At 48.5% G+C, this 19391-nt stretch overlaps 1 protein-coding gene across 1 annotated transcript in view; it reads left to right on the plus strand.

Moving 5' to 3' along the window:
• The window catches only part of Adamts16 (ADAM metallopeptidase with thrombospondin type 1 motif 16), a 135923-nt gene that overhangs the window by 42131 nt on the left and 74401 nt on the right, over positions 1-19391 (plus strand). The window contains 6 exon segments of the mRNA XM_004845263.3: positions 264-519; positions 4393-4592; positions 6423-6506; positions 8544-8703; positions 10431-10536; positions 17578-17715. Coding sequence (XP_004845320.2) covers positions 264-519; positions 4393-4592; positions 6423-6506; positions 8544-8703; positions 10431-10536; positions 17578-17715 — 944 coding nt within the window.

A 19391-nucleotide genomic window follows, 5' to 3' on the forward strand; every position in this document is an offset into this window, starting at 1 on the left:
CTCTCCGTTTGGAGTCAGGAACTTTATGTCTTCCTGTCCATCTCCCTGGAAGGATGGGGCTGAAGGAGCCCCTCAGGCTGTCTGAGCTCAGCGACTCCTCCGCCTGGTCTGGACACAGGGTTTTGATCGTTTCCAACAAATGCCGGCCTCGGAGGGAGCACCGTGTTTGTTAAGAAATACAGAGCCACAAAATGTCATGTGTGGGGAACTGGCCACGGCCGCCCGTGAAAGCGTAACTGTTCTCTCTTCCTCTGTTTCTCCAGTCAGGCATCATAAGGACGGAGGAAGCCGACTACTTCCTAAAGCCGCTTCCGCCACACCTGGCAGGGAAGCTGAACAGCTCTGCCCAGGGCAGCGCGCCCTCCCACCTGCTGTACAAGAGATCCACCGAAGCCCGGGCTCCGCAGGCCAGCGAGGTCCTGATGCTCTCCAGGAGGCAGGAGCCCAGCCAGCCCGGTGGCAGCAGCTTCAACCTCCGGCCCCCACAAAAGCAGCATTTCTGTGGAAGGCGCAGGAAATGTATGTAAGAGCCGTTCGTTTCGTGTTGAATGATTTGGCCATTATGTAAATTGTTATGCAGTCAGGGACTTTGCCTGAACTACCTCACAGCATTTTTTTCAAATTTTTTTTATTTTGAGACAGACTCTCACTACGTTGCTAAGATGCCCAGGCTGGACTTGAACGTGTGGTCCTCCAGCCTCAGCCTCCCAGAGCGTTGGGGTTACAGGCCTGCGCCACCATGCCCCGCCAATGGAAAATTCATAATTCCCTTCAGAAATATGTCAACGTACGAGGTGATTTGATTGATTATCACTGCTACGCTGGAGCAGTAGTTCCAGAGAGTTCCCAGTGTGCCAGCCCCCTGAACCTCTGTCCCTGGAAGATGGATAGGTGACCGTAGGTGGTTTCCTTTTGTATACAAACTGTTCCCTGAGCAGATTAAATGACACTGCTCAGAAGTTTAGAGACATCTTCAAAAGAACCCTGGCTTCTCTGCTTGGTAATTCTATATTTTTGAGGTTTAGATTTATTAAAGCCCGTGTAGCTTTCCTGTTGAAGCAATTTATTCATATCCATATTTATGTGCTTTACTCCACCACATCAAAGAACAGACTAAGCACAGTGTCATCTACCTGCAATTCATCACCACGGCGTCATAGCCGTCCTTTTGTCAGGGCCATTTAGGGGGTGATCTGTTGCTTACAGTCCTAGAAACCTCTCCCAGACCCAGGAACCAAGTGTTCTGAACTCCCGTCACTTCCATGATCTGTCTCCTCAAGCTCTCCCAATTGACACTTTCCCTGCTGGATGTACAGACAGCCCCAACTCCCTTAGCACCATCTTTGTTTGTGTGGTTGGCTTTGATGATGCTGTACCCAGCACCCGAAAATAAAGCTAAGCATATGGTAGGTACTCATTGAATCTTGGTGAATAAAGTGAATGAATCGAAGTCACTTGAACCCCCCCAACAAAAATACAGCTAGAATACCACTTTAAATATCAGTGCCTGAATTCATTTCATTCTACACATAAAATTCATGTGCTGTGTGCAGGTGAACTTGGAAAACTCAAACTCAAATGAGCCCAGCTAGTGGGCTCCATGTTTCACAACTGGGAGTTGCCTGGGAGTGGCGGTTGAAGTCCTAGTCTTCTGTCTCTCTGGGGTTCATACTTACAAAGATCCTTCCCTAGTAGGGGAGGAGAGTTTGTCCTCCGTATTCATTGAGGCATTTCTTATCACAAGTTCAAGCCCAGCCTGGGCAGTTTAGTGACTTAGCAAGACACTGTCTCAAGGTAAAAAATAAAAAAGGACTGGGGATGTGACTCAGGGCAAAGACCCTGGGTTCCATCTTCAGTACTGAAAACGAAAACAACTAAACAGAAAAATAAAGGAAACAAAGTCAGGTTGATTTGTGTAGAGAAATAGTGAGGCTGGCCCAGGCTGACACTCGGGTCCTCTGTCTCAGTGCCGGGCAGTGCTGATGCCCTGGGTTTGGCTGGCATTCACGTTTAGGGATGGCGCTCAGGCACCACGCAGAAGGTGTCAAATTCACTGTGTGAGCCCCAGGCAGTGAGGCCAACACCAGACAGTGCTGCTGGCCCTGCCCCGCCCAGGGCTGTGGGCATCCTGCCCTGTGCTGCAGCCTGCCTTTGTCCTGTACACGTTTTCCACCTGTAGAAATCAAGACCAAGGGCTCAGATCACCTAGTCTAGACCTGAAACGCTCTTCCAGGCCTGTCTAGGGCAGGACCCCGGGCAGGTGGTGTCAGTCTCCCTGCCTCAGTGGTCCCGTCCTGAGAGTACCATGCGCGGGTGGGCTGGCGGCTGAGGGAGTCATGAAGACAGTGCCCAGGGGCGATCTCCACTCTGGGGCAGCAGGAGCTGTAATGGAAGTGTGAGCACCCTAGACATGAGCCCATGCAATTCTTGTTCCCAGGGTGATGTAATTACTGCTCTCCGGAGATTCATTTAGGTTTGGGGGCACAAGGTGAGTCTCTTTATATAAAATGCTGTCAACCAGTAGTGCAGATTTCCGATTGTCTGCGTGTTGAAATATTTGCAGATGTAATGAAATATCTTGGGGTGGGGCCCGAATCTTAACACAAAATCCATGTTTCATGTGCACCTAACCCCGGAACCGGCAGGTGTCTGACACAAGGTTGCTAGTGCACCTGGGCTCTGAAGTTGAGCCGTCACAGGAGGTCAGGAGTGGAATTTCGATTTGTGATGCCCCATCAGTGATCAAAAGGTTTCAGACTTTGAAGCACGCACCTGCCATATTTCCTAGATTAGCCATGCTGGGTATTGTAACCAAAAGAGATAAAATGCACTGGGTGTGAGTGCTGGTCAGAAGACAGCATCTGCCCAAGGCACATAGCTGTGGGCTCATGTCACCCAGACATGTGGCTTCCCATAAAATCTCCCTAACTGCATTTTCCAAGGGATCCGTTAAGTCTCATTGTTTATAGTGTTGACTTAAAGACTAAGAAGGCTAAAGGTATTCTTAAATTACCCAAAGAAATCAGGGAGTATTTTGCTTTCTAATTAAATTAGATAGCTATGCATGACACTTTCTAGGAAGGTAAACTCCACAGTGAAACGGACCTGCCACAGGGAGTTTAGAATCCGCTTCAAACTGGAGAGCACAGTCAAATCCCAAACAGGAAAATAATGCGAGCCAGCACCCTCATGGTCGTTGTTACTGCGTTGCTTCCTCAGGAACGCTGCTGCAGAGGAGCCTGTTCCCCAGTTCAGCTGCTTATAGTCTTCGGAGTTCGCTTCAAATGCCAGCACTCCAGAGCAGAAGGTCCCCTCTTCAGGCTTTAAATCCGGACAGAAGTACAGAGAGAAGTACAGCAGTGATTTCCACACACTGAGAGGGCTGATCAACAGCTACAGTGAATGTTTAAATTAAAAAGATGATTACACGGCTGGGATTTAGCTCAGTGGCACCACACCTGCCTGGAAAGTGCAAGGTCCTGAGTTCAATCCCTTTCAAAAAAGAAAAAAAAGATGATTATAGTAAAAAGTACATTGCCTTGAACCCCCTCAAATGCCCCTCATCACTTTGAACACACTCGTCCCATCCTTCTTGCCACTTCCTGGAAGTCCTCTTTCATGAGTGTCTATAAAGGATGATAAAAAAGAACTGGTGAATGCTGCTGCCAGGTAAAAGCATGACACTGTGTCCTCATCCACCCTATTCACTGATCTGTCACAGTGATTTCTCACTCCGCCCCAGAGTCAAAATGAGCACGGAAGAGAAACGCTTTGAATCCATTCAGGGCACTGAGGCAGCCACAACAGCGCAACTAAAGACAGTCATGAAAGAGGACTCCAGAGCTGCTGCAGAAGGTGGCAAGAAGGATGAAACGAGTGTTTTGGAAGCGAAGGGGAAGACTTTGAGGGGCTTCATGGCAATGTGTCTTTCACTGTGATAATTTTTTAAATTTAAACACACCATATTTTTATCACACCTCATTATATATGGTGTTCTATGTAACACAACTTTTGTATCACAATGAGTTAATGCTTGTATGTTTTTATTATGAGCATTCTTTATGAAAATAAAACAAAATTTCATAACAAAATAATGAGAATAACAATTGTCATTATCCTTATCTTCAGACATAATAATACAATGCTTTCTTTTCAATGAAGTAAAACTAGTAGTATAAATGATTTAAATAAATTAGCCATATACTGAATGACTTTTGAAATAATGTAATGTAGTGCCTTTGTATCTCTCTTCCATTTTGCGCTTTATTGGGGTATATATTGTGTCTCTCATATACAGAGACCGCGCCATGTTAGGTTCAGATCTGTACAGTGCGAGTCACCGCGCTGGCTTTGTGCAACGCATTTGCTTCCCTTTGCTCTTCTGCCCTGTAGACATGCCGCAACCCCCCCAGGACGACCTCTTCATCCTGCCTGACGAGTATAAGTCCTACCTGCGACCGAAGCGCTCTCTGCTCAAGTCCCACAGGAACGAGGAGCTGAACGTGGAGACGCTGGTGGTGGTGGACAAGACCATGATGAGAAGCCACGGGCAGGAGAATATCACCACCTACGTGCTGACCATCCTCAACATGGTAGGGCCTGCGCCCCTGGAGGCCAGCTGGGGAATGACACCTGGGAGACAGTGTGCATGCCCGTGAGAGATGGTCCACTTCTGAATGGGGGACTTGGGTCTCATAAATAAGAAATATTTTATGAGATGGCTCTTTCAGTTTTACTATGCTCCAGTCAAAGGTGACATCGCACAATTTCAGTGCATGAAATAAAGAGAAAAAAGGACTTGACACTGAAACCTGTCAGCTGTCAATGGCCCTCTTTACTGGGATTCTCTAAGAGGAGGCTGAGACATTTCAGAGCCTTAAATCTGTTTCTCAGCACTCGATGTGTGATTTTAGAGAACTGTGTACAAATACCGTCCTTTCTGAAATTCTGATATTCAGATGACTGTGAATTAGTTTGACTCTGAAAACGCAGAGCAGTACAAGCTTGCAGAACATCCTCTCAGACGAAGTGTGGCTCTGTCTCAACGTGGAAGCGGCAGTAATTATTGCAGAGTGGTGAGAGCTATACTAAGCCCTGCCACGTGTGGGTGAATTCAACATCACCAAAACTGTGTGGGCTCATCATGTGGTTTTAAATATAGTCTAATAAGAAGACTTTAGCGGCGTGTTTTATGTTCCCCTTCAGTGAATGGAGTACCCCTAAGTGTCTCTCCCTCTTCATGGTGCTGCACGATTGTTTTGCCAGTGTCCTTTCTGGCAGGTGGGATCACAGATTGCTGATGCAGGAAACAAGAAATGGGGAAGGAGGGCTGCCCAGTGCTGGGAGGAGGGGGAGTTCCATGGAGGACCACAGGGCCCACCCATCCTACTCTGATGGGTGGAAGCCTTTACCTCTACTCTGCGGACTTGACCAGTATTTATTTCTACACCATGGTGCCCACCGGCCCCCTGCTGCACCAGCCCATGATTGTCACTTGTCCTTGCTTCTAGCCCTGAGCTCCCCTCTACTCATCCATTTCTACTTCTGTGCTCCATCCTTTGCAATTTTTTCGTCTTCTTACCACCTGTTCCCTTCTCTTTCTTGTGTGCTTGTCTTGGTTACTTTTCTTGTTGCAGAGACAAAATACCCAAGACCCAAAGTCAAAGGAGGAAATGTTTATTTCACCTCACAGTTTGTAAAGATTTCAATCCATAGTCAGCTGGTTCCAAGGCAGGGTGGCATGGCAGAGGGGAAACAGTCCATGGCAGGGTGAGCAGGAGGCAGCAAGCAGCAAAGCCATAGCAGCAAGCCTTCCTCCTTTTATCCCATCCAGCCTACAAGCCTTTTGAGTGGTGCCATCTACACCCAAGGTGGGGCTTCCCATTATCCACACCCAGAACGATGCTAAACCGATCAGTGGATTAATCTGGCACCACACACCCTGAATCCCAGTATCACACACCCATGATTGAGCCACCTCCAAAAATCCTCACTCATGGGGGACATCTAGATACAAGCCATGACAGTCCTCTTAGTCTTATCCTAAGCATTTCTCTTGTGCTTCTGAAATTTTTTGCCAGGAGAGGTTGGGGTGTGCTTGGCTTGTGTAATCATAACTATGTGTTAGAAAACTTGTCCCTGTATTCTAAAGAGGACACTTTCCAACTCAGGGGCCTGTAATCCCTCCATCAGTACTCAATGATGATAGGTGAAGCCCCTACTCCCACCCCAAGGTTTAGCTTTTTATTTCCAGGCAAGCATGATGAGGATCCTACGTTGGTGGTTAGATATGTCTATACCTATCCAGCAAAATAAGAGAATCACAGGATTCTCTCCTGCTCACCAGCCGGACCTCAGGTCTCCTCACAGGCTGAGAAGATGCTACTATTTGGGGACTGACCCGGATTTGCTGTCCATTCCAGGTGTCTGTGTTATTCAAGGACGGGACCATAGGAGGAAACATCAACATTGCCATTGTTGGCCTCATTCTGCTGGAAGATGAACAGGTATTCTGTTTTTTAAACCAATGGTTTGCTTTTTTTGCCCTTGAAAAATAAGTGCAAAACAATGCTTTTCTTTTTCTTTAATATAATCATTTTATTGATTCTTTTCTTTCTCTTTGGGAAAAAAGGATTTAATATTTTGTGTCTAAAACAATGAGTTTCTTTTCAGATCTTCTCAATGATTTTTTTTTTACTGCTTTTTCTTTAGTAATAGTGAGGAAAATTCTTTATAAAATTGGATTAAAAGAAAGTGGAATAGAAGAGCTGCCTTAAACCTGTGGGTGGGAAACATGCTAGGGGTACAGAGGACAGAATGTGCCTGGGGTCAGCGGGCTGAGTGACTAAGGAGCCTGTGGGAATCGTTCACTTTCTGGTTTTTACTAGAAGACAGTGCATCACAGCCTAGATGCTAAATCGTGCAGTGTGTTACTACCCTGCTTCACTCTGCTATGACCCTTTTATGGCTGGACACTGTAACTCTCACCACTTTCTACCTTAGATTCTTATTTAGAATTCTGAAATGTCTGGCACATGTCCCTGATTGCAGACCAGCCCCAAACTGCTCTGGTCTTGGTAGCAGTGAGAGAAGGACTCTCCCTGTACTGGCCTCAGAACCTCTTGGTCCACATAGCACTTCCGGGCACGGGGGATGGGGAATATCTTAGAAAAGGTTCCCTCGTTTACTTTCCCCAGGCTGAACCTGGACTAGGAGATGAGAGCACCAGACTCTCCTGTTAGCCACAGCTTTCTTGTATAAAGCACACATTTATGAGATGGAATCTGAGCCTGGCCGTTAGGTCTCAGATCCTCTTTCCCCTGCAATGCAGGGTGGGGCGCGCGTGGAAAGCTGTGTCTGGTGCAGCCCCTCAGGAAGACGCCGCCTCCGTGTCCTTTGTGTGCCTGTCTGGTGGGGAGAGTGCTGAGCCGGCCGGTCCTCTTGGGTGACAGGTTAATTACGCCTTGTATTAAAGCATTTTCACCTTGGAATCCATCCAAGCTGCAAAAGAATAAGCGAGGTTATCGTTTGATCGTACACCTGTGCTCACTTTAATTAATGCAGTGTTCCTGGAAGTCACCAGCTGAGGAATGTAAGGCGCGCCTCAGGGCTTATGGATGGCATTTAGCTTAGGTGTAGCTGACTCTAAAAAACAAAATGAACATTGCAGGAGAAACCATTTGTAGTGACTGAGAGTCACAGCTTTCTCACCACTCCATAAGTGGAAGCTTTTATACAAAAGTGTACTGAGATCGAGGTACTTAACCTGGTGTTTTTGAGCGCCCATAGGAAAATATACCATATGGGTCAATAAAATTTGGATACCTCACCACAACCTATAATGATGAGTGTTCCTGCTGCATCCAAATCCCTCAGGCCCGAGAGTTCTGAAGTTGTTCACTCTGAAACTTCAGTTTCTGCATGAGAATTTGACACCCGTGGACAAGGTTCAGTGTCTTCTGAGTAGTGTGCTTGTAGCTAAGTTTATTTTCCAGAAATCAAGCTTTGCCAGTCAGCCTGCCTCTTTTCGTAAACATGTTGCCTTTATCAGACAGCTCTTACTACTGTGGTTATAAACATTAAAAGAGGCATTACTTGGGAAACCCGGAATGCCACTGGCTCAGCTTACTTATGAAAGGAACATAGCAATGTGTTGTTGGTGCACATATGTGCAAAGCCATACATGAATAATCATGTTGCCTTAGATGACTTTGCAAAATGATTTTCAAATATTTTAAGTGCAGAAAATTTCATGCACAAACAATGATGGGCCTGGGTCTGTGAACATACATTCAGAGCCACATGTTCCTGAGGTGTATGCACAGAAAGCCAGTAGGGTTGTCACCAAATCCACAAGGTTTTAGATAACACGCTCTTTTTAGGATTTTAGTGCATTAGCTGGTGTGCCATTCAGGTCCAGCTATGTATTTGAAATCTAAGTTGATGACACTTTGTGGTGGTGACTGAGCCTTGTGGCATGCTTTCTCTCCTCTCCATTTTCACGGGAGTTCTCTCTCTCTCCTCTCTGTCTCTCTCTCGCATAGCCAGGGCTGGTAATAAGTCACCATGCAGACCGCACCTTAAGCAGCTTCTGCCAGTGGCAGTCTGGGCTGATGGGGAAAGATGGAACCCGGCACGACCACGCCATCTTGCTGACCGGCCTGGACATATGCTCCTGGAAGAATGAGCCCTGTGACACCCTGGGTAAGTCCCTGCAGGACAGCATGGCGACTGAGTGTTGTGCCCTTTTGGTTGGGGGGCATAGGAGGCTCGGTATTTTTGCACTGGCCCCATATCCCTGAGTTGTACCTACTGCGAAGGACAGTGGAGAAGAGTTCACACTCTCTGTGTGGACTTTCTGGAGAAATGCGAGAGAACACTTTGATTCATTAAGAGTGATTTTTGTTCCTAGCAGGTGCATGGCCTTGGGTTCAGTCTGCAGCATGGGATGGATGGGGATGTGTATCGAGGAACAAACTAAAGTCCTTCATAGAGTCAAGAGTTTCTGTATCTGCCGATATAAGACAAGTTCTTCCATTTTTTCTACCTTTGTGAGAATAGGAACAGTAGATTTAAGTGTGTTTCCTTATATGACAGAAATAACCATAGCTATAAATGTTTATAAAGATTCTACAGAAATATCATATCCTCCTCTCTCTATCAGTATCTCAGCTCTAGCAGGTAAGCAGCAGTTTAGATGTGTGTGGAGGTGGCTGTATCCTGAGGGCAGCAGTTTGGTAGTTTCCCACAGTCAGTGTAGAGTGTGCTGCTGGGGTGGAGCTCAGTGGTAGAGCTCTTGTCTGCCATGTGAGAAGCCAGTACTGGGAGAACAAGAGTGCTGATAACCAGGACTCCTTGGGACATTTTATCACCCCTCTTTATTCCTAAGTTCTCAGGGAGGAAGTTGTTCTATTATAAAGCTTTCAGCTAGGTCCTGGTCTAAACACCTTAGCCCTATAGTTCAGGAAGGGTTGCAGTGGCCTGACCGCTTGTCCATACAGAAGTTTGTCTCCAAGGCTGTCCTTGGCAGCTGCAGGGACTTAGATTTTGGGGATGATGGTCACTACCCTGCTGGGTAAGAGAGGCCCTTGTGCCCCAGCTGTCTGTACAAGTCATGAGACTCGGCCTGCCACCTGCTTTGCTTTCTGGAGGCCGGAACTTTGGGGTACAGGAGACAGTGGGTGTCCCTGAGAGCAGCTCTGATGACAGCTCTGGACACTGAGTCCCCAGTGAGCTTCCTGGTCAGCAGCCCCACCGGTGCTGTCCAGTCTGTTGCTGGGGAAGCTGGCACACCCAGCATGGCTCCCCTGGGAGCAGAGTCAGCAACTGGAGCCTGGCTCTCCCAGGCTGCTCCCACGTCTTCCCTTTGCTGGTTTTACTCTGTGTCCTTTTGCTGTATGAGACCCTCATTGTGAATATGACAAATTGCTCATTGTGACAGATGCAAATTGCTGGCCTGGGATTGGTCTTGGAGACCTCCCAATACACCCATTCTCAAAAGGGTTTTCCCCTCAGGCTCTTGAGGTCACAGATGTTTATAGAGAGAGCCAGAAATTCTCCTTCCTCTGCAATAAATCCCTTCTTGTATTTTGCACCAGTTATGGCCTATGCCAGGAACACTGCATAGAACCATGAATTGTTTTCATGAGAAAAAGAGTCCCTGGGACCCTGGGAATAGATCCCTTTCCCTCCCAGTATTTTTTTTTTTTTCAGTACTGGGGATCAAACTCAGGACCTTGCGCTTATGAGGCTGGAGCTGGAACCACTGAGCTAAATCCCCAGCCTCTCCCTCCCATTATTTCATGCCTTTTATATGCTTACCTCGGGGTTGCCCATTTATATTTCCCCCAATGAAGATGAGGACAGAGAACAAACATACCGTTTTCATGTTCCAATGCTGCAATGTAATCATTTAATCTCTGTGCTTACAGGATTTGCTCCCATCAGTGGGATGTGCAGTAAGTACCGCAGCTGCACTATTAATGAAGATACAGGGCTGGGCCTGGCCTTCACCATCGCCCACGAGTCTGGGCACAAGTGAGTCCATCTCCACAGGAGGGGGGCCTGGCGCCTTTCCTACCTGTGTGGTCACCATAATTTAGTACTCACACCCTAAGTCAAGTCTGTAGAGGGGATTCCTAGACCTCCAGCAACAGTGGCAGTTACTAAATGCTGTCACCGAGACCCTTGTCTTTCTGTCTCAGTGCCCTGCACGTTTTAAAGCCGGAGCAGTGCACATGTTCACACCCCGCTGTCTGATCTTCTCAAATGCTCTGCTCACCTGGAGCGTAAAGTTGAGGGCAGTTGTATCTGTCTCTGTTCCATGGCACTGTGGCTCCATCTCACTTCACAGTTGGGCACTATCAGGGGTCTCCGAATAAAGGAGGCCATTATACTCTCATTGGCAACTGCTGTGACAGTCGAGTTTGTGTCTAATGATTTGTGGGGATGTTGTGTTTTGATATGGGCAGGGCTTGGGCTGACAGAGACAGACCCAGAAGGAGCTGGTTCTCCTCCTTTGCTCCGCCCCAGGTCAGCCCTGCTGGTTTTGCAGTGAGGTAGCATCAGCTGTGACTTCAGCTCAGCCTGGGGGACAGGGCCCAGGGCCTGGGCAAGCACACGCAACAAGAATGGCATGTCTGTCATCGATGTCTTCCCTGTATAAAAAATTGTACTCTTATACTCGTAACATGAAGCATTTCTAGCCATTTTTTAATGGAAACTCTTACTCCCTAGATTAAATTCTTTGGATGATAATTCTTCATGCTGACTTGAACTTGAAGCATTGTTTTAAAAATTAGCGGCCCCATGGCTGCCCAAGAAGGTGCAGACCTCCTGCCAAGTGAACACAGAAGCGATGCAAGTGTTTTCTTGCCGGACTGACCATACATGAAATTTCTAGGATTGTGTACAACTAGGAATCCCAATTTTCCTGTTATTTTTTCCTTTCCCCCTGATTTCACTGGCAATAGGAGAACAAAGGCAGCCATTGTGATCCGAAGTCTCCATCCCCTGTTGGAAAACTAGATTGAGGGGATGGACTTAAGTCTCCCAGAGCTGTTCAAAGCATGTCTGCGTGCATGTGTGTGTGTGCGCGCATGCATGTGTATGCATGTGTGCATGTGTGTGCCAGAATCTCTGTGGGATTCTGGCCACTGAATCCCACAGAGAACCTGCGGGCTTTGGCTCTGTGTGAACCGATGACCTGGAAATGAGGCTTTGTACCTCATTTCTGATCCCTTAGTCACCTCAGGTAATGATTGACTATTTCATTGCTTGGAAAATTGTACCTATGCTTTGTAAGGCTTTCAGTTAAATCATGATTGTAGTTTTAATAGTCTGCTAGAGTTAAAACTTCAAAAACTTTCATTACTGTAACGACATGAGCTCTTGCTGTCCTCTGAACCATACCTGAATTTAATTAAACAATCAAGGCAAGAAGTATTTCAATCACGCAGGGCTGAGCCCACCAGAGCTGGGTGAGCAGCTGGGATGGGGACATTGGCGGTGCGGTAGACTCGGGTAAACTCAACTCGGTCCACCGAAACCAGGCCTTCTGTTAGTGTCCACCCAGTCAGCATTGGCATTTGTTTTTCTTCAGCCAATTATTAATGTTACCTTTCCTCACCCAGATGGGGCATGGATGGATAAAGAATTTCCTCCAAATAAGGAAAAGGCATTTTCTCCTGACCATGGGGATACAGCGGAGGATAAAAGAAGGGGCTGTGGTGCTGGGGAAGGCGAGCCCCTCCCCAGCAGCACCGATCTGCAGGAGCTGAGAGATCTTCCTTACACATCTGGTGGTCCAAGAACTTTGTGCCACAGACAGAGCAGCGCACTGTGAGGCGCTGTATCATCAGTGGGATAATTTTGATCACACTGAGAAACTAGGAAGTATGGATTTAGCGTGTGCTGAATCTGAAGCGTGTCATGGCAATATCAGTAATATTCTGGCAATGGCAGTGGTAATAACGGTTTTCATTTTACTGGTCTGTGTTAACAGTACATAATTCATGCATCATGGGGAGTCGGGACGTGTGCGTGGCACATCTCACTTGTTTTTACATCCCCTTCCCCTCTTCCCCCTCCTCAATCTCTTGATCTCCTTCCTATTTGCAAAAGAACTATCTCCTGACTTCCTGTTATCTATTTTTCATTTTGCTCTTTAATTTATTTATATTTTGGGTTTGCATTTTTGGTGAAGCTTGTAGAGCCTTTTACACATACCTCAACCTGTAGAAGTGACCGTGATAATCCCTGTATTGCCTACCCCATCCGAAGGAGGCCAGGCTGAGGGTCCAGCAGGTGCGTCTGGACAGAATAGGGGTGAGCAGAGCAGGCTTGAGAGTGTGCAAAGTGAGTATTTCCCACAAGTTGTCAGATAATAAAGGCAGGGGCACACAAGACTCAGTAACAAAATTTCATGAATTTTATTTGAATTGAATCCAAGGCCGCACACTTATTGGGTTCATTTGTTTATTATTTAATAATAATTATTATTATAAGGAAGTACAGGTTTGATGCATGGTGAAACACCATGACATGAGCAGTGTGCCTTTACCTTTGGCAGTGAGCTTCAGGAGAGTCACATTTTTGATTTCTACAATTTAAGAATAAAAAAGTAATTTTGCATCTCTTGGCACTTTTATTATGAAAGACCCGTGAAATACCCTGTTTCGAAGGTAAAATTTCCTTCTGGAGTTCGGATCACGTGCAGAGGCTGCTACTCGGGGGAGACTGCTCCCCGCTGCGGACGAGCCGTTGCATCTTCGAACCTTGGACTCAGAGCAAGGCTCCCGGTAAGGTCTGACCAATGGACTTCTACAGATTGCCGCTGCTTTCACCTTAAAATGTCTGATAGTTCCCACTGGGGAGTCTGACCCAGAGAGAGCAATTGCCAGGAGTGGGTGTTCGGATTTGAGTTGGAATCCAGAAGCTGGGCCCGGAATCAAGATGTGCTTTCTCCCTGAGCACACAGTGTTGAACCCAGATTGCTCTGCAGCCAGCATCTGGGGATTCCCTGCTCACACTGAGTCAGGAGGCATGGACCTGTGGTTTCTAAGTGCAGTCACTGAAGATCTGCCACCAAAATACCAAGGGCTGAGCTGCACGTTTTAGAGAACCTGGGCCTGACCCCATGTGACAGTTCCCATGTAAGGGAAATCTCACTATGTGCTGGACAGGGCTCTGGGACTTGATTCCCGATGCACTGTGCACCATCACACCTTGCAGGGACAGACCCAGGCCACTGTCACACACCTTCTCCATCTGCAAAGCCGGAAGACCACAGCGTGCCCCTCATGCAAGCCATGCGCAGGAGCAGTGGTGTTTGAGCTGCAGGTTTCTATGAAGCGCTGCGTCATCAGGCTCTAAAGATACCATCCAAGCACATTCACCATGCTCAGAAGGACTCCACCACCGCTGTTTCTTGTCTTTCCCCGAATCTATGGACCCATCCGTTCATGGACCCAACTTGCGTTCTGCCGGTGAGGCACTGTGTAGGGTTCTGTTGGAAGGCTGGGGATTCATCCCTTCCCAAGACCTAAGGGAGGACAAACGAGACATGTCCCACACAGGGCCAAGGAGTGAGGGCTGTCGGCCCCGCAGGAGCCACCCGGGCAGGCCAGAAGTGGTGCCTTGTATTCTGTGCCGTTTATGGAGTGAAAGTGAGGCTTAGAGGTAGATGATTTGCCCCTCCCAAGCAGCCTCTGCCTGGGTCCCACAGCTACCTGCCCTGCTGGTCACTTGATTCCCCTCACTGCTGCCTACGCCCCAGCTTCCTGGCCCCCCTCCCTGGAGGGTGAGCCGAGGTACTCAGGAAGCCTGAGTCGGGCTCCGGCCATCCAGCCCTTCGGCCACCATCCTGGTGGCATTGGACCATTGTTGCCTTGGTGCGTGTCGCGTTTCCCTAGCCATGCTGTCCGAAGCAGCTGAAATAATGGATTCCACCTCTGCAGCCGCCTGACTGAGCATCTGTCTCAGTCGCGTTCCTGACCATTGCATACAACACGACAGCAGCAACTTGAAAGGAGAGAAGTTTATTTTGGCTTGCGGTGTGCAGAGGACTCAGTCCTGGCATGGCTGGCCGCCTCCGAGGCAGGGTGGCATGGCACAGATTCACAGCGGAGGAGAGCTGCTCCTGGAGGAGAAGCTGCTTAGGGCATGGTGGCCAGGAAGCAGCGAGACCAAGAGAGAGGCCAGGCTGGGAGGGAGGTAAGGCCTTCTGGGCCCCAGCCTCCCCGGGCCTGCCCTTCAGACCTCCCCTCCTAAGACAAGTACGCGGTCGGCCCCTCTGACCCAGGCACCTCCCAGGAACCCCGCTTCGGAGCACAGGAGGCTCTTGAGGGACATCTAGATAGAAGCCAAGACTTCATCGTCGTCTTGGGAATTTTATTACTGATGAATAAATACTCACAGACAGTGTTGAACTATTCCAAAAAGGATTGTGGAAGACATTGAAAGCGTATAACAATAATTGCAATTATCAGATCCAATCCAATCCCAAACTGGGTTTGTGTCCGTGTCTGAGTCAGTGCTACAGCTGGAAAGGCTGCCCTTTACTCGGTCAGCAAGAAGGAGCAGCTTCTGTGGACGGTCAGTCCTGCTAGCAGGGGTTGCGGGAATGTGAAGGGGACTTTCAGTCCTTCAGCGACTTTCAAACTGCTAAAGACAAAGAAAGACAATGTATTTATTATTTTGTCATAGTGGGTGATAACTATTTTAAACAAAGTACTATAGTGCCCAGGAACAAAAATCTCTCTGGCCTGGGTAAAATAAATACCAATTATATTTCTCGGTGACCAAATACCAACCTTACCTTCAAGACGTGTCCTGTTCCCTCTTGCATGACTTTGCTGAGGTTCACTACTATTAGGTGTGACCCCTGAGTGGTCTCTTTGTGCTGATGCACTGCCATCCTCCACACTCCGGTCCACGAGGGCTGTGACTGTAGACAGATCCCAGCTTGTGGGATGGCACTGCTGCGATGTGGTAGGCACAGGACTACGTGGAGGTGCATTGGAATATTGCTGGGTGCCAGGTCCTCCAAAGGTACCAGAAATCCGCCAGGGCAGCCTGCGGCTAGCTACACTGCTCGTGGTATTTCTCAGATTTGCCAGTGCATAGCAGAGTTTGAGACCTGATGTTAGAAAGAATTACAGAAAACACCTCGGATGAAAACATGTAAAAACAGGTATGCCCGGGGCATTGTTACTTTGATTTCCTTGGAAATGTGGGCAAAAATGCTAATAACTTTATGGAGGCCAATTGCTGGATCGACACGCATCTTCTCCGTGAGCCAGGCCAGGCTGGGCTGGACTTATTTTCACTGCAGTCTCTCCAGGGCAGCTCTCATCTGGGATTTCAGCCCGAATCCTTTTCACAGCCATGACACATTTCCTCTGCCATGCGGTTGCCTTGGCGTTGATGAATGGCCTTTAATAGAACTTCAGAGCATGGGTGGAAGCTGAAATGACCACATCCACATCACCCTTGGTACTGATCAGGAATGTTGCAGAAACCGGACAATATTTGCAGGCAAGATCTCCTTGGAGACACCCTTCAGCCCTGCTCAGGTTCCACTGCTGCAGGGGACCCGCTGGGCCCTGACCCCCTAGTGTCCGTGTCCAGGCCCCCAACAGAGTTGGTCTGCAGCCCTCACGCTTGTGATAATGATGCTGCCCTGGCCTTTAGGGGTGAAGTGAGGCTTAAGGTAAACTAGGTCACAGGCTTAGCGTCCTGCTGTGAATGTTGAGTGCTTCTGCGTGTTCATTATTATTCATTCGTGTTGTGCATTTCTAAGTAAAGCAGTTAAGTGGACAAATGTGTCTTCAGCCTCCACAACAAGCAGAGAGTCTTCTTTTCCTGATGAGCCCTATTCCCCCACATGGGTATCCTCCTGCTGCTTCCCCTCCACTCGTTAGAGACCTGGGCCACAGAAGGCTTAGACCTAGGAGCTACCTTGTTCTTTTCTTCCTCTCTGTCTGTTGCTTTTCCCCTTCCTCTCTCTCCTTCACTGTGGAATCTGCTCCTGCAGTGCCTGGGTGTGAACTGTCAGTGTGCGGGTCTCCAGGGGCCTGTTGACCCTAGTGGAGGGCTCAGGGCCACGTTGGGCCCCTGTGTCCTGCGGGCTTTCCTGCCAAGGCCCCACACCCGCTCCCCTGGAGAGCCGAAGACCACAGTGTGGCTCTCCTGCAGGCAAAGAGTTCGGGAGTTAAGCAGCAGCACAGGTTTCGGAGGAAGGAGTGGCAGCCAGGTCAGTGTGCATCTGCGGGTGCTTGGCTGCAGTTTCACGAGTGCAGGAAGGGGATGTGAGTGGTATCGGGGCCTGAGGACACCTGCAGCAGCCCATTGTAAAGGTGCCTGAGCTACTGTAGCTTGGGAGGTTCTTATGCTGAGGAGGGGCCGGAGCCCCAGCTGGACTGGTTCGCACACAAGAACAGGTGCAGCCGGGCTGCTGTGGAGATGCTCCCTCAGGAGCGGGGAGGAATTCGGAGTAAGAGGTCACGCGGCACCCAGCTGTCACAGGGTGCGGGCCTGCAGGCCTGGTGGGGTGGGGGGAGCACAGCAGCACAGGGTCTGTGCCCAGCACAGGGGGCAGGAGGTGGGCAGTGCTTCTCCAAAGGTGCTGAGCATCAGACTCATGTCGGGAGCTGACTGGAGAAGTCTGGGTGTCTGCTCTGAGCCAGTTCCTACCTGGGACCCTGACTTCCACAGTTCTAACAAACACTCTAGGGAGCTCTGGCGGCCTCGCGAGCAGAGGAACAGGGAAGGGAGAAGAGGTACGGTGAACATTATCTTCATCAGTATCACAGAAGACCCGGCCACCCACCCCTCGGATTGGTACCCGTGTCCACTTCCAGACCTTTCCATGAATGGCCTGCACCCAGGAGGCCTTGGAGCATGCATCCTCAGCGGTTTGCCTGCCTTCCATCAAAGACTTCCCGAGTCCCCATAACCACAACTTGTTCTTGGGAGCCTGCCCAGTGCTTTTAGCTCTGCTGTGCTCTGCGATGACCCTCTCTCCCTCTCTCTCCCTCTCTCTCTCTCTCTCTCTCTCTCTCTCTCTCTCTCCTGTAGCTTTGGCATGGTCCACGATGGAGAAGGGAACATGTGCAAAAAGTCAGAGGGCAACATCATGTCCCCTACACTGGCAGGACGCAACGGGGTCTTCTCCTGGTCGCCCTGCAGCCGCCAGTATCTGCACAAATTTCTAAGGTACGCACTCCTCCAGCCGGCTGTGGTCCTCTGCGGCTCTCACGGTCACTGACCATTGACCTCATTTTGGGCCTACAGCCAGGGTGTGCTTCTCACAGGGGTCCCCTCTGAAGGTGTCTTGAGGTGCCCATGTGACCAAAGGGTTCACTAAACTCCCTACAGCAGGGACCTTGTAAACTCAACAGAAGCCCTCGAAGCACTTAGCAAACCAAAGTATTTGTCACTTACATTAATTTTTGTTTAAGTTTCTCACTTTTATACCAAAGCATCTCTAGTCAATTCAAAGGAAATGATCACCTAGTGTGTATATTTCTGTGTACATAATGAGCAAGCAGAACTAACCTCTTTTTCCCCTCTTTTATTGACAAAATACATTTCACATTTGGTGGGAAAACTTGAGTATATAAATCTCACCCCTGGCTCTAAATCTTTTCATTTTAAGAAATGTTTTTTAGAAAATGTTTCTATACCAGTAATTCATTTGGGATCTAGAATACTGGGGAGGGAGGCTTTGACCCTTGAAAAAGATGTGGTCAGTAGATTTAAATTTAATTTTGGAGAAAGAAGGGACTTTAAGAACTATCTTTAGGTCAACTGGTTAGAACTGGTTAGGTAAGCCATGCTCTATATGGCACTGACTGGGCATCCACATGCCGGTTAAAACCTGAAACCAAGCTTCACTTGGGACAAAGGCATGCTCCATGTGTGCCACACAGACCAGCCCGTCCCTCCAGGAGCCGCAGGGCTAAGGCAAGCGGGCAGAGTGCTGTCCTGCAGGAGGCTCAGACCACTGCCCGAGTGTAGCGGCGGCAAAGTGTTGTCCGCCCGAGCTTCAGAACAAGCCCATGGAACAGGTAAGATGGCGGTCTGTGCTCCAGCGTCCTTCCCAGGGCCTCGGCCCATTGCTGGCAGAACTGAGAGCAGAACCCACGCCTCTGGACCCTAGAACTGACCTCTGCTTCCTGATCCCCAAGGATGTAGGTACAGCCAGCATCCCCACAAATTTGTTTTCTTCCAGGATTAAAGTTTTCAAGAAAGCCTCTCATCAAACTTGCTATTAAGGTTTATTTTGCTTGAAAACCAGTGGCAAACTGACCCTCCTGCAGTAAGTTAGAAGTTTCTCACTGATTTAATGCATCTGAAACTGCTTTGTTTGACATGTTTGCTGGCTTCCTGATTTCCAAGTAATCAAAATACTGTTATATCCTGCACCAATTAAGTGGCCATTTGGATATGATCCCAGCAGTGAGTAAGGATAAACAGTGAGCTGTAAAAGATGAATCTGCTCTCCTTTATTAGAGTCCAGCATTTGATAGACGGAAAAATACATATGTGAGGGAACTCAAGTGGCCTGAAATTGTCAGGACCACTTTTCTCCCATGGAGAAGTAGCACCATGGAGGACAGATGTGTATATGGAGAAACTCATCAGCCCACTCTGTAAGGCCATGTGTCACTTCCTATTAACGGACACAATTCTCATCACAATTACTCATGTCTGCATCCAGGAGGTCTATGATGCAGGGAAATTCTAGCTCATTATTTTACATTTCGTGACAACATGGACTCATCTTCAAGTTGCCCCTGAGAAATTGGAGTCGTGCCGTCCGAATCAGTGAATATGCCTCCCTCTGACCACGCGCATCTGCATGCTTCACTGCATGAGAAAGGTGACCA

The sequence above is a fragment of the Heterocephalus glaber genome, unplaced genomic scaffold, assembly GCF_053883595.1.
Source record: "Heterocephalus glaber isolate CG9 unplaced genomic scaffold, H.glaber_assembly_v1.0 deba00001537, whole genome shotgun sequence".
NCBI lineage: Eukaryota > Metazoa > Chordata > Mammalia > Rodentia > Bathyergidae > Heterocephalus > Heterocephalus glaber.